Here is a 16,419-nt window from a genome sequence, read left to right on the forward strand (position 1 = left end):
TCCCCATATAGTTTGATTAAGAAGTGGGAACAAGATTTAGAACTACAAATTTCTTTAGACGATTGGAATTCCTCTTTAACTCGGGTGAATAAATATATCCATTGTCTGAACCTGTCGGAATGCCACTTCAAAGTTCTCTATAGATGGTATTATACACCTGCTAGACTAGCTAAAATGTTTCACTCTTCTGATCCAACTTGTTGGAGATGTGGTAGCCATTTAGGTACGTACATACATATCTGGTGGACATGTCCAGCTGTTAAGTCTATTTGGTCTTGGGCGTTTAATATTTTTTCATTAATGACTACAAATAGAATTCCGGAGAATGCTGCTTCGGCTATTTTACATCTGAATATGTCTTTAGATTCACAAAGAGATTTTTGTTTTGCCATTCATTCTTTGATTGCGGTTAAAATCATTATCGCAAGACACTGGAAAGTATCTAAGTCGTTTGACAAACGACTATTGATAGACCAAATTAGATTCCAATTATCAATGGAATATGAGTTGATCAATAATGCGACTTTTACTTCTAAGAAAAAGAGATGGTATTGTGAATGGTTAGACAAATATAATATATTATTTGGATAGTTCCCCTATGGTTAAATTAGATATCTGCATAGACAGAGAAAGAAGGGATAAAATTAAAACAGAAGCCAATAACCTCAGTCCATGGAAAGGGAGTTGTTTGAAAAGATGCTCTAAGGAAATTTTTTTTTTTTTTTTTTTTTTTATTTTTTTTCTTTTTCTTTTTTTTTTTTTTTTTTTTTTTGTTGTTGTTGTTTTTGGTTTTGTCGTGGTTAATCTATGTTAGTATGCCGTCATGCGGGTCTATAATTGAACATGCGATCACTGTGTTTGATCATGTACCATCTATCACTTATGTATTTGTTTGATACTTGTGTACACTTGTTGATCTGTATTAGTTTCAGCATACTTGTTGTCTATGTCAAATAATAATGAAAAACTTTTTCAATAAAGACATAATTAAAAAAAAAAAAAAAGAAGGTCACATGTTGTCCATGTAATGTCTGTCTATGTAATGTGCTGGTTTAGACTGCAGGGCTGTTTAACAAAGCTGTAAACACAAACGGAGAGTGATCGATGTTGGAATTGACCTGACTTACCACCAGCTCTCCTGCTCCAGAGACTTTATGTCCTACAAGGATGGATTCCTCCGTCAAACCATGAATATTTCATGTGCAAACATAATCCATTTCATCGCTGGCTTCACTTAAGGGGAAGTGAAGGGTGACATGTATACATTATGGAAATAACTTGTATCATCAACAAAGAAGACAATATAAACATGTAGAATAATGTATTTCTCCCCCCCCAAAAAAATATAACTAAAATATTAATTGTTCTATGTAACACACAAATATGTAACTCTTTATTCCGTTTTCAAGTTACCAGCAGGTTTGAAAAAACAATTTCCCATGTTAAATAAAATTAAAAAATAATAAAAGCTCACACTCTTTAGAATACCTTTGTTTGTTGTATGTGCTTTTCCTACATCTTTGATTTCAATGTCACCAAATACTTTTTTCTTTTTTACTTTGAGAATACTTTTGAGATCACTCAACTGCCCCAGATCTAGCTGGACAGTCCTGATTTGGGACTCTTGTACTGCTGTCCCACGTTGGGCAAGGTTATTACATGCCATTTCTACCCATACGAGAGCCCTTTCGCAACGCTCTGAGCTTGTTCAGCCCTAAACTGCTGACTTGTAGAATATTTCCAGCTGTCTAGTTTATTGATGCCCTTTGCAGTGCTAATATAGGCCACTTTCCCATTTGAAACCTTTAAAGGCTAGGCGGCATTTATTTTGGTTGTGCCGCTAGTGGTACAGTACTACTGCCTGTGTGGGTGCTGTGCTTCACTTGAATTGATATGCAGTCTATCCTGGAAAGCTTTGCTCCTTGCCCAGATAAGGAGGATGCCATTTCAGGCACAGTTACATAAGGACCTATCACGCAACAAGAAGTTTATGCAAAAGCGGTATGAAAGCGTTTGTTGCAAAAACTTAAAAAAAAAAAAAAAAAACTATTTGAAAAGAAAATATATATACAAGACAAGTAAAAGATTCTGAGATCCTTCTCCTACTTACAAGATGTGCACCAGCGGGTTTCTGAACCTGTTAAGTCCAACACTAGAACTGGCAGGGTATAACCTTCTAGTTCTACAGACGCTCCTCACTTACCGACCGTGTTCCGTTCTTGTGACACGGTCGTAAAACGAATTGGTCGGTAAGTGAGAATGAGATACAGAGCGTGCCCACCAGTGCAGGTCTATGTTCAGTGAAATTTACCCCGAACATAGAAAAGTGATCCAAAGCAGGGAAGCTCTCAAATCTTTTCTCGGGGACATTTCCCCAAATATAGACAAATGCACCAGAGCAGGGAATTCTTCTAATCTATATTCAAAGAATGTTCCCCAAACATAGATTTGAAGGATTCCCGGCTCTGGTGTACTTCTATTCTTTATTTTATTTTTTTACATTCTTTATTTGTTGAATTTTATGTTCATAATTGACCGTATCGCCAAGAAAGTAAGAATAGGAACATTTAGACGTTAGTCATGAACATAGAACAATTTGGCATTTCCATGAGGCATCTTGCGTACAAGGCAGTCATTATACCAACAATATAAAGTAAGAAAGTAACATAGCAGAAGCATTTTAACACAGTGGTTGTTCAGGTTGTCAGAGGTTGGTTGTTGCACTTGGCCCCTATATGGCGTGTGAACAGTGAAGGTTGGGTGTTTAGAACCTGGCCCTGTTCAGTGTGTCTCAGGAGGGTCGGGTTATGTAGATGGTCTGGTGTGTGTGGACATGGCCCTCTTGGGGTGCCATTACTAGTCTATGATCTTTTCTATGTATAGACCAGCTCTCTAACGTGGGGAAACACTTGAATCAACGCGCTAGAGAGCTGGTCATAAATCCGAGTCGTCGTTTAACAGGTCAGTTGTAAAGTCAGTCGTTAAACCTGTAATCAATATTCAAGAAAAAAAGCGAATGCATCCACACCACAGAGAGGCCACTGCAAGGCACACTTACACTGTAAATACTCTAGTTTTTTTTGTTCCTGATTGTGCCATCCAATTGTACAGCGCTGTGGAATATGGTGGCGCTTTATTAATGCCTGTAATAAATACACCAATAGATATAACTAGTTTTATATCACTTGGTGTTTGGGTCTCTGTATTTGGGAGACTCAATATTCTCTTTTTTTCCCATTAAAATTTAAAATATACAAATCATTCTAAACTTGCTTATCTGTACGTTTTACGGCTGCTTGTTGGCCAGTGCTGTGTATCATTAAATAAACCTGTTTAAAATTGCAAATCCCCTTAAAAAGGAGCATAACTTAAAATGAAAGATTTACTCAAAACATAACCACTACACCCTGCCATACATGCATTATTTTACAAAATTATCTGATTTTAATATTTGTATATTGAGGGACCAGTTTGAAACCCAAGCAGAAAGTACAGAGAATTTTATTTAAACCCTGTACATTTCCAAAACCTCATAAAAACTTGTACATGGGGGAGGGGGTACTGATGTACTCCGGAAAGCCCTATATTTGACCCTGTAATGGGGTGCATCGTTGCACTCGTGGGTCATCACAACATACAAATATGTGAGCTTAATTGCAGTAAAAACGGTATTATGACATTAAAGGTTAAAATGTTATGCAGAGCTTAAAAAATTATTTCTCACACATTTTTGGGGATTTTCTTCATATTAAATTGTGTCATATATATATATATATATATATATATTTTTTTTTTATGTGAAATGAAAGCCCCTTTTCTCCTGAACAAAATTATATAGAAGTGTGGGTACACTTAATATGAGGTGGATATGGTTGAACACACAAATAGCTCTAATTCTAGGCCTTACGAAGTACTTTCTTAGAAGGAAATTCTTACATCAATTGGGGGGTCTGTAGATTGCAAACACAGATGTTCGTAGAATCAAGTATCTGTAACTGCCTAGATAATTCACGAAACAATATATTGGCTATCCAATTTTACCATTTACAGCATGCCCCCCTGCCTGGAAAACAATTTAACAATCCCCCCCCCCCCCCCCCCTCAACTATGCAGTTTTGATTAAAATTCTATATCCTGAATACTGTAGCACTGTTACTTTATGAACAAATTGCTTGATGACCGAACACTGTGGTAAATATAGCATAACCACTGAAAATAAAGTTTGTTTTGAATCTTAAACTAGAGATTAAGGAGATTTTCAAGATTGAATTGGTTAGATATGTAATTGAATGCAAAATGACTCCCCTGTGTATGCTAAAATAAAAATAGATTTTACACTACAATACATGCCCCTTTTTTAGATATGTATTCAATGACAAGTAGTTTTTTGGGTTTCGTTTTTTTTTTCTTCTTTTTTCCTACACACTTTGAATGTTTACTTGTCTGTTAATTAAGCCATTTAATTGTGCTTTTATGAAGTTCTACAATGATACACAAGTAAACCGGCACTTGTGAATGCAATTACTGTGATTGTCCACTAGATGTCAGTGTGATTTGCTTTGTTTTACATACCCCACAGGAAGAAATGTATTGTGTTCCTTAATTGTTTCCAGGCATTGTTTTACATTCCTGTCCTCACCACATAGTTAAATATGGTAACAAACTGTAAATTCCTATGGCTTTCATTAAAAGTCCAGCGGATGTTGTTTTTTTTGGTTTTCCCCCCCGATTGGACATTTAGTATATCATTTAGTTTTGTTAGTTTTCTGTTTCTAGAATAAAATGTATGAAGCAGGGAATGTGTGAAGTCTCTGCTATTTTTAACAGCTCTGAGGAATGCATGTTTGTATTGTTGATCTGTTTACTATAGGACTGGTAGCAAGGGACTTCTAACCATCATAGTTTTACAATCACAATGATAGGACAAAGTCTTTAACCAGGAAAGATACACAGTTAATCATTTATCTGTGAACTGTCAGGAATTCAAACCAAATTACAAATGTAAAGATAAAATACCATAGCCGACTTTTAACATTTTTCCAGTTTGGCAATTTTTTTCCAAAAGTTTTGAATTTAAAATTCCTAAAAAAAAATTATTAAAAAGTTCTGTTTTTAGAATAGCCTTGTAATGTTTTAAGGATGTTCTGGGGGAAGAATCTAAATCAAAATCTAGATTCTTGATATTTGTTTTTTTGAGGTTGATTATTTGGGACCTCTGCATAAAAAGGTATTAATGCTTTAACAATGTTTTAAAAGTTGAGCAGTCTGCATTAACATTCCGCTGGTTTCCATGGTGACTGCACCATGTTTAGAAACTTTGCCCCAAATTTACTCTCCGTAGCAGAATCTCAGAGCCTCTTAGGACGTTATACCAGCTGTAACCCTATCATTTCTGGGGTGTTGGATGCAGCTCACCTTATAGTTTAGGAATTCAGAAAAAGGGGACCTGTGTGTTAAAGGTTTCGGCACCTTTCACAATAAGTAACTAATGACATAAATAAGTGCAAAGGGGAAGCTGGGAGTTCTGAGACTTCCCATTGTGGTAAATTAGGTTTTTTTTTCTTGCAGATGATGCAAAGTCCATTGTGGCTTGATTAATAAAGAGAGATAAGTGTTTGCAAAGTGGTGCTTTTGAAAAAGCATAGAGCAGTATCCCCCCCCCCACCTCTTTCTTTTTGGAAGCTGCTCAGGATCCTTTTAGCAGGCTAATTGCTTGTCATTTTCCTGGGCATGTTTTACATACCAGAAGTGAGTCTTAATGCAACCATCAGACAGCACAGAGCTTTCAGCAGCAGTGCAGTGCGGATAAGGAAGCCTTAATCTCAGTGTGAGAACTCGGGCAGCATGTACTGAAAACTCTCTCTCTCTCTCTCACATACACACATGGAATAAGACATGCCCCATCCTTATTCATTGCAGGACCAATCAGGAAGCCCAAGTACGTTGAAAGTCCCCGAGTTCCTGGAGATGCCCTCGCTATGCCATTGAGAAAAGTCTCTGAGCTGCCGGATTCTAACCAGAATGGTAAGTGTCCCTTTTTTTATTGACTGACGGCTCTTTCACTTTGGAAACAGAAGGTTTAATAGGAGGGCTAACCCACCCACTAAAACCTAAGTGAGGTTAATGCAGTGGGTCACTGAGACAGATAGGCAAATGCGGAAACCTTTAACCCTTTACTGTGGAGCAAGCAACTCAATAGCATCTGTCAATCATAGAGTTAAAACTTTCAATTGCATTACACTTTGGGCAAACCATTACATACAAGTATATACTTAAGAGTTGTGATCACTGAGTATGGACGTTTTTAGCTTTCTCTGGCATTTGCCCTGAACTCTGCATTTTGTTTTCAATCATATTTGATGGAGTCACCCTATCTAGAGGAGATATATTTCTATTTTCTATTTATATTTTATTTTCAACATTATTGTTTAGAAGCATCCTGTTAAGCGATGGCTAGCTTTGACACCCCAGATGTCTTCGATCTCTGTGAACTATGTTTCCAACATTGCTCAGCCAGTCATCAGAGGTAACCCACTAGGCACCAGAGGGACAAAAAAGTAACTTCGGGCTGGAGGCCACAGGCTGTAGAGATAAATATATAGATGTCTAAAATCTTTTAATAATTTGGCAGAGGAACTGTATGAAATGTAATGCTGGTTAATCTTTGAAATCTGTGCATTGTTCATGTGTCAGATCCCATACATTGGAAAGTGTGAGAAAAACTATGCGTTTGGGTCAGGGCTCTGTGAGATGGATGGATAAAATTACTATGCTGGGGCTTCAACAGCTTGCTACAGGCATGTCGACGAAGGCTCCCACATGCGCTAAATATTTCTGCTTTTCAACAGCATGAATTCCTGTATTGTTGGAGCACCTGTTGCTTGCAGGCTCTCCAAGGGTTAAGTGTTGCTGTTGTATGCCAGTCAGGTTACGGCAGCAAGTGCTCAATGGCTGGAACCTTGCCAAAGAACATTGCCCAGGGGTGGGATGACAACTCAGAGTTGGCAAAGGGGGATTCTGACTGCAAGCTATTGACTTTCTGGGCGGTGGAACGAAAAAGAATTGTGATGGGGGGTGACATGCTGGCTGAATTCAGAAAGCAGGAACTCCATGGGAAGATCTGTTTAGAGGAATATGTTCAGAATAGAATCTAGAATACAGAGAACCAGCAGCTGCCAAACTACCTTTTTTTTTTTTTTTTTTTTCTTTTAAGTTTTCCGGCTATTTCAAACAGCTAGATTCAGCACATTTGACAGCAGTGAGTCTGGGAAGATCATAGTAAAGGAATGCTGTCATATTAATTAAAAAAAAAAAAAAGTGTTTTTTGAAATTTAAAATAAATTACCGGTTAACCACATTTATGCAGAATCGCTGTAGGCAGCTTCCTCAAACATCCTTCCTTAATCGATGCCTCCGGATTGCCCTGAACGAGTTAATTTTAGTGGTCATTCCTCATGTAGGCAGGTTTTGAACATGTGCTCCTCCCAGCCTTGCTGTTCTACTCCACAGTCACAGGCGCAGACTGCACCCTTTAACTTAAAATAGGGTAATATAACATTAGGGAATGGACGAAGAGGTAAGGTACTGCACTACCCCTTTCTCCTATACATTACCATTCTATTTACCTCCTCCATGCTTTTGTTGATATTTTTGCTTCCCAAGTGAAGGAGATGTCAGAACATGTCCTTTTGAACTAGTGAACATGCACAGGTATAAACCGCTCTGGCTGGCAGGATGGCTTAGTCTTGATAAATGGCTACAACCTTGCATATACAAAGGCTCGCTGCTATGGCATTGCTAAGGTTAAGTGAATGGGCTCTGTGTATGGGAAAAAAAGGATCCTGGGACTGTGTATTTATAAATATAACTCCTATTTTTGGGCACAGTGTGTTTCATTTCCATAGGGATAAAATATATTGTTTATATTCATAATCCTTTCATCTCCCCCGGTATGCCAACTGTTTATACAATAAAATATACATCTGTTAATACAAATGTGGGCCATTACACAACATCATAAAACTGTTATTGTATTTTAATTTACTTTTTTATTTGTTGTTCATTTTTTCTTTTTTCTAATTTCTATTTTTTTTTGGTCTGTTTAAAATTTCTTTATATTTGTTTATATATAGTATTTTTTTTATCTTGTTTGCAAACGCTTGTTTCTCAACACAGAGGCTGCATCAAAACATGTCCATTATACTTTACTCAGGAACAGTTAAATATGAAATGTCAGTTTGGGACAGGCAGGGAAGCTTTGTAATCTATGTGGGCTTCTTTGAAGTTCCCTTTTTCTTCTTCCCCATTCCCCTTCCCCCCCCCCCCACCCCCCTTCTTTTCTTTTTCTTTTTCTTTCTTTTTCTTTTGAGGGTTAATTAATTCGGCTATGTAAGCTGTAGTTCACGCCAACATCTCCGAGATCTGACAGGAAGGCAGACGTAATTAGAATACAACTAATGAATGTGTATGTGGGAGCGGGACGGGACAAGACTCGCAATGAGCCTGCTACAGTTCTCAGACTAGAATTAAACCCTGTGGCTTTCTTAACCCCAAGAGTACCAAAGGAGAAGGCGAGCGAGCAAGTTTACAACCCTTACATCCTCAAATTCCTTCTCACTCCAAGAATTCCACCAAAACAACCAACTGCCTTGTCAAATTTAGAGTTAAACTAGCACATGGATACAGATGCATTGATTAATCATCCGTTGATATATTTTTTCTGATGTCCTACTTTCTGTAGAAGGCAGTGTTATCCGAATAAATGGGCACATTATATTTCTTCCATCGAAATGGTGTCTTAATCAGCACATCCGATAACTCTGAATACAATGGACACTCTTACTGCTTCTAAGCATGTGCTCAGAAATTATCATTTTGCTTTCCTCTAAATTTCTTTTATGTGAAGCGTGCAAAAAAAAAGTCTGCGTGTATAAAGGAACAACTAATTTCCTCATTCGGTCGGTTCCAAAGTATGAAAGGTCACTGAGCTAATTAATTATACGTATGATCTATATCACTTTTATTTATTGTTTTTCCTCTGCTCAGATGCCGCACTGGATAAAAACACAAGCTGTTCTCCTGCAGCTCAAGAACTGATGACAAGACTGGGTTTCCTGTTGGGAGAAGGGATTCCTAGCTCGGCCCGAGTATCGATGGAAGAGAAAAATGAAATTATGGTAAGAGTGGTCGGCATATGCTAAAACAAATGTTTATTACATAGATTAGTTATTGGAGGTCTAAAAAACGGCAATGCCATACACTGCAGGGCAGAAAACCACGTACCATGAGCAGGAAATCCAATATGGCTGCCATGTTGTCCCACATAGGCTAGAGGCAAAATGTGGACATTTCTGCTACAGCTGGTGGTTCTGATTTGGAATTACAGAGAGAGCAGTAAGAGTACTATTTAAATAAGTGTGTAAACCGTTTTAGTTAATATAATCAAATGTTTAGGTCCGGGTGGCCAATAGGAGATTCGCTGTTGATGTACAACTAAATCTCCCATGGTGCTTTGCCATTGAGTGTTATAGCTGAGCCTGGGCAAGCATGATGGAACTTGTAGTCCAATGACTATGAAAGGGTTCAACTAATACTAGCCCAGCTAACACCGAAGCAGTGGACAAACTTTGACACACAGCTGCTGTGTGTTTGCTGTATGGTTGCCATCAACGCTATAGATTTCTGTACTCCATACATTCACTCTGACTAACCCTGCTGAGGCGACTGTATCTGTAACGCAATAAAAGTGACTTTTTTGCAGTTGTTTAAGGCTAAAGTTAGTAACCAATAAAATGGCTAAATGCTCAATGGGGAAGTTGAAAGAAATAATGAAAAGGCAAGTGGGTCGTAAAGAAAATGCAGCTTTAAAGCATTATGTAAGAGACAGAGTTTTATGGAAATGTAATGCATGTCAGTCGCTGTCTCTCATGGTAATTATATGTTGATTTCCTGCAGTGTACAGTATCGAGTCATGGGATTAGTCCTTGCTCCACGCTGACAAACAGCACAGCATCCCCATCTGCATCCAGTCCTTGTTCAACACTAAACAGTGGTATTGGCAAAACGACAGCAAACAAAACTAGCCCCAGTGGAACCATTAGCAGTCCCAGTTCAACGCTGGAAAGCAAAGACAGTGGAATAATCGGTAAGAAGCTGAATAGTCTCTATATGTGGAATGTTATAGGTCTTTGTGCTTAATGTTTTCATTTCTGCATTTTGTGATTCTACCTTCATTTTCAATCAGTCAGTCAACATTAAAAGGCAGAGGTATTTTCGTTTAATGTTATCTGATTATTATTTTTTTATGCTGAACTTTACATAGGAACACACTAAAATGAGTCATATTGCATTTTCCCATGGCTAGCAAATGACCTTGAACTTCAGAAACAAAGGTCAAATCTTAAATCACTAGACCACACCATTTTCTATGAACCCTTGCCAAATTCTAAGTATTGCATCATGTGCGTAAACCATCAAACACATATTGGTGCTCTTTCTTTCCTCTCAGTTGCCCGAGCAGTGGGCAAACACCACACTAAAAATGCAGTGGCATTGGTTCTGGGTATGCAGGGTTAATTCTTACTTCGTAATTGACACTGTGCCTCTCTGACTGCCTGCAATCTATTTCCAAAATTGCCACTTTATTTCTGGTTCACATTTGCCCAAATTCCACTGCAATTTGGATAGTACAGGCCTAGCAGGTTTTAATCCACAGGCAGCAATGAAGTTGCAAAGGTGTAATTCAGAGCCTGCAAAGCTCTGCTGGGTTAGTGCAACACTTGTGCAAGTATGTAAACCCCTTGGCATGCTGGTAGATAAACAGAAGCGAATGATTTGCACATGTCAATGTGTTTTACCTACAGGAATACTTAGATATAATGAAACAAGACATATCAGTTGCCCAAGCAGAAATTTATAGCAAATTATTCTATGACCTGCATTGCTGGTATGCATCATCCATTTAATTCTCAATGGAAAGATACAACTTGTTGCATGTTTTGTATTTTAAGTAGAATAGGGTAAAACCCCTTGAACGCTCCTGATTGCTGATGCACATGAATGCAGAAGTTGCTACGAATAGCACTATTATTACAGATCAGACATTTTGTTCAACTTGCCCATCTTAAATGTATTTCTGTCAAAGGTTTATTACTTTTCCATAAAGTGAAATCAGAAGGTATGTGAAAATGGAAGAGGTGCGGATATTGACAGATAAGGCAGCTGTCGTAGACATATCCTATGGTGTTCAGCCTGTCATAGTATTGTAAATCCTTAGACTGTTCTAAATCGAGGATACAACAGGAGTGTTCTCTAAACTCGGAATTATAAATAATTAAAATCCAAGTAAAGTGCTCAAACTATAGTGGTGTGGGAGAATTTTTTAGACTATACGTGCCTAAATTCACAGGTTTTAATTTGCTACAGTGCATAGTTTAGTTCATAATAACCAGACGTGCAAACATGTTTCCCCTGGTTCCCTTTTAACCATTGGAAGCATGGCTTTTCTGGAATTCACATTCTCAAAGTTCTATATGTTGTAATAGAAACAACCCCACAACACCACGGATAAGCAATGAAACCACAAAGTAATACAGGAAAGAGAGAGAACGAGTCCTAAAACGCTGGTTATGGAGGAGTGAAATCACAAGCATTATTTGGCCAGACTGCATGCTCTAAAGATTGCATTTTGGGATTTGACTCGTGCAGCTAATATTAAAGATCATTACAAAACTGTAAACTAAAAAGAAGAAAGTTAGTGCACACTTTGTGGGGTTTTTTTGTATGTGTATTTTTTCAGATGTAGAAAAGGGGCCTCTCTATAGCTTCCCCTCAGTTCTGGGGAGTTAATGTACCGGTAGTTTATTTCTTGTTTATCAACTTCTCCCCACGGTTCCCTTCTAACCCTAAATCCATTGTAGTTCTAAGTACAATTCCAATGGAGACTCCTCATTACTGGATGGTCTTTATACGTTGCCTGTATGGAGAAACACTACATGGTGGAGCTGTGAGTATATGTGAATTTAGTTGACAATCCTACTTCTGCTATGTTAAAAGGAACAATCACTCCTCTGGGAAATAACACCATTAAAACGCACATTTATAGTGCATTGTAACTCGTGTTAGCCATTTTGGCATCCTGTGTTCCATTCCTTTTTAAATGTTCATTAGTGATATAGCAATTGAGTTTGCAATCCAGTTTAGTCCTGGCACAACCAGGGCACACATTGCATTGGAAACAGATATATTGTTTCTGTTTATCCTCTGTATATACTCCAATTGCATACTGCAAAGGACTGAGCTTATAGCAATGATTGACAGGGAGGGAAATTGGAGAAAAGCAATTCTTTTTTTTTTTTTAGACTTCACAATTACATATTTGCAAAATAGAGGTGTTAAGGAAACAATGTATAAAAAATACTGTAATGTGATATACCCCATTAAAGGAATAGAATAGTTGAATGTCTGGTCTTTCAACTCCCCTGAGGCTTCTCTGGTAACACTTGTCAGAAATTAAACTGATAATTAACTTTTTGGCTTAGAGTTGGGTACTCAGTAGGACTTAACACCAAAATGTTATTCATAAGCAATAATTCCTTCAAAGCCACAGTTAAGGTAAGTGGGTGGTAATTCCGACAGTCCCTGCCTGCCGATATAAATGGTTTTAAATGTTTTGGTTTTTTTCCTCTTGGGCATTATTATTTATTTTATTATTTATATAGCGCCAGCAAATTCCGTAGCGCTGTACAATGGGTGGACAAACGACGCGTAATTGTAACCAGACAAATGGGTGTACAGGAACACAGAGGTGGAGGGCCCTGCTCAATGAGCTTAAATGCTAGAGGGAGTATGTTTTAGTGACACAAAGGGTATAAGTAGGGGTAATGAAATAACATCTTGCCATGTCCTTGTTTCAGTTTATATTTTCTTCTGTCCAATGATTAATTGGCGTTTGTGACGGATACTTTCTTTAGATCCATTAGTTCTATGCTGCTGCTGTAACCTACTTTAATGCTGCTCATTTTCTGGTTCTAAAACAGAAATCCAAATGTCTTTGAGTACAATGGTGGTGCCCCTGTGGACATCCCAACATGTCGTCCTGTAACGACTAGATACCTTGAGATCAACAAATAACCTCTATGTTGTTTGACTCGTCTTATTCAGTATAGTTTTGCGTGCACACATGCAAGGAATTAGAATTATTGGGACAAAGGTGATTTGTAACCTTGTCCAATAGAAATCACTTGCCTGTAATACATTTTTTTTTTTTTTTTTTTTTAAAGTCAGGCAAATATGATATAGGAACCACGTTACTTTTTTTAAAAAATATTTCTTGGAAAACAATTTTTTACACTTAATGTTAAACTGCATTATATAGTCAACTTATAAAAATGCTCAGGGCTAATCAAAGTGCATCATGGACATGTAAGAAAGCTTTCTATTTTGGGTGTAATCAGATCTGAATACTTAATGTATTGCTATAGCCCAAAGGTTTAACGGCAGTCCCAGTCGCTTCATGCATGTGCGTGTAAAAGCCACAGCCGTTGCTTTTTATTTATTTACATTCCTGCAATCTGGGTCTGGTCTGCTGCTGTGGAGGAGTGGGACCCACTCAGTTTCTGTAGATGTTCTTTTGTAGAAGAAATGAAATATCTGCAGCAATTTCATTAGACCTAGATTGCAGGTACCCTGGCAGAGGACTCGGTGACAAAACTCGGTCATGATCTGTATTATTGCTCTACCAACGCTTTTAGAACTTTCACAGGATGTTGGTCACAAAGATTTTCTCAAAGTGTAGAGACTAAAAGAGAAAAACAAGCACAGAATCTGAAAAATAGCTTTGTCAATACATGTTGGTTGTTAAAAGGACTTCTTCCATTAAGCCATGTTTCTTTATCTCAATCCATTAGCTACGATCACAAGCTCTTCTGAAAATGATGACCGCAGTGGTTCCAGCTTGGAGTGGTGCAAAGATGGAAGTTTGAGGGCCGGAAGACCTCAAGGAGTCATGCACGAGAGAAGAATTGATAACTGCTCTCCAGTTGTGGAGGAGGAATCCTGTAGTTCAGTGGATAGTTTGACAAAAACGGAGTCACCTGGTGGGGAAGGCCCGATTTCATATGTACAAAATTGCAGTTCTCTGATGATGCAGCGACCCAACTCCGTGGCAGGTAATTAATGAAGGGAAAATCATGGTTGCTGACTTTTATTTGTTTGCTTTTTTTATACATATGTTTTTTCATGTGTGTATTTGACAGAACCTTCATTTTTTAATTGCCAAAAGGTTACTCTCCACCTGCTCTACAGCCAGGAATCTAACTGATACTCACGTCTGACCTCCTTGATAATTCCAATGAAATGTTGGGCCTTTGCTATTTTCTTATGATAAATTGGTAGTCAGACCCCACCCTCCATTATTACATTTGGTGCATTCGAGTGCTGTGATTCGTGATGTGAATGTCTTTTAGGGGGTAAACCTAAGTAATGGTTTGTAAATGTTACTCTAAATTAACTTATAGTGTAATATATCTATAGTGGGCATGGTGGTGGAGCGACTCGTTAAAGGCTATCATTTTATTTTTACATGTGTCTTTTAGCTATTGTCAAATTTAAACTATAAATAATTAGTCTGCAGGGGGTGTGCACACTCATAATGGTGGAAGAGCCATTCTACAATATGACATATAGCAAGCTAGGACCGTTCTGATGTGTGAACATTCTAAAAACATAGATCCTTCTAGCTCACTCTTGTTATCACATTTGTGGACAACTTAATGTTAAAATGAGTTAAAGGAACACTTTAGGGTCAAGAACACAAACATATATTCCAGACCTTATAGTTTTAAAACTACCATCTAGCCTCCTTGCCCCCCCAAATATAGAAAAATCTTACCTATAAACCAATCTGCTGTTGGCTCTGCCCCTCATCTGCTTACTGATCATAGGAAAGAGTTGGATTGGCTGAGAGGGTCCAGAAGGCAGAACAGGAGCACAACTAGCACAAGCCATATACAGCCCTGGCAAATCAGCATCTCCTCATAGAGATGCATTGAATCAATCCATCTCTATGAGGAAAGTTCAGTGTCTCCATGCATAGGGTGGAGACACTCAATGTCAGTCACACTGTGCAGCACTGCCCCAGGAAGCACCTCTAACAGCCATCAAGGAGTGGCCAGTGGAGGTATCCCTTGGCTGTGATGTAAACTCTGCATTTTCTCTGAAAAGACAGTGTTTACTGCCTGAAGGGAATGATTTTACTCACCAGAACAAATCGAATAAGCTATAGTTGTTCTGGTGACTATAGTGTCCCTTATAGGTAATGTAGAAATCACATTTATAAGCATTCATGATGAATCCCAACATTCCAAGACTATTGTGATATAAAGTAGTTTTCCTGACCGCAGTTTGTAAAGGGGTCAAAAATGGCATCCTACATTCATACTTTTGGTTTAACATGGTGTAAACTAGCCCAGTCTGTTTTTAAACCTCTTCTTTCTTTAGAAAGCCTCTCATGCATTATTTAGTTCAGCATAATCTGTTTCATTCATCTCATAACCTGATCTGTGTCATTTGTACATGCCACAGTGTTTACAGAGGAACAGATAGCTTCAAAATGAAGCAAAAGGCCAATTTCCTCTTCATAACACTGTCCGAACAAAGTGTTCTCACAGTAAAACCTTTTGTCCCTTTGTGTTAAATACGATATTTTCATCTACATGTTGTGAAAGTGCAAAAATATACAGATTGAATATGCAACACAAGTGTTAAGAACATGATGCGGAGCCCATTTGATAGCATTGTACAAACACAATTTTAAAAGTTAGCTACTACTTGGATGCCTTTTCCCCTTCAAGCACCATCCAATCTTTAGAGTGATCAACCAAAATCGTGTATATTTTTTTTGTTTCCTTTTGAGCAGAGCACACGTTCAATAGAATTGTGGCTACCTGATGGCAGATAAACAATGATGTTTTATGAAGTGTGCACTTTAAGCAGTGTCTGTGTTGATGGGATTTTCAGAATCCATCTGTTATCATGTTGCGTTTAAGCCGCTCATTCTTGGCTTCGAGAAGCTTGTGTGAAGAGATCCATAGTTGCAAGGTCCGCCATGATGAACAGTGCGAAGAGTGCTGTCCTGTAATTTCTATAGGACCAATACAAAAATGCTACTTGCAGCCGAGTGGTACTTTTCATGTCCTGCCTAAGAGTCTGAAGAAGCAATAGCGGAGTGTCCAGGAAACCGTGGTGGATCTGGCATCTAAGCATCTGTATGGCCGAGTTGGAATGTTCAGTGGGGAGAAATGTATCAACCAACATCTTGGGAAACTGCAGAGACAGTGTGAATAAAAATCTAAGTGGACACATTCTTGCAGCACTGGAGTCACCTTCCCCAAATATATTCTCAAGTAGGAACCCCACGTA

The 16,419-nt window shown here is 38.2% G+C and overlaps 1 protein-coding gene across 3 annotated transcripts in view; it reads left to right on the forward strand.

Moving 5' to 3' along the window:
* TANC1 (tetratricopeptide repeat, ankyrin repeat and coiled-coil containing 1) overlaps nucleotides 1–16,419 on the forward strand; it is a 168,839-nt gene that overhangs the window by 91,784 nt on the left and 60,636 nt on the right. For all 3 annotated transcript variants that reach the window (XM_063429637.1, XM_063429638.1, XM_063429639.1), the window contains 4 exons: nucleotides 5,920–6,024; nucleotides 9,046–9,176; nucleotides 9,955–10,144; nucleotides 13,908–14,168. In XM_063429637.1, the coding sequence (XP_063285707.1) occupies nucleotides 5,920–6,024; nucleotides 9,046–9,176; nucleotides 9,955–10,144; nucleotides 13,908–14,168 (687 nt within the window). The remainder of the gene's footprint in view (nucleotides 1–5,919; nucleotides 6,025–9,045; nucleotides 9,177–9,954; nucleotides 10,145–13,907; nucleotides 14,169–16,419) is intronic.

This window comes from Pelobates fuscus, chromosome 8 (genome assembly GCF_036172605.1).
Source record: "Pelobates fuscus isolate aPelFus1 chromosome 8, aPelFus1.pri, whole genome shotgun sequence".
Lineage (NCBI taxonomy): Eukaryota > Metazoa > Chordata > Amphibia > Anura > Pelobatidae > Pelobates > Pelobates fuscus.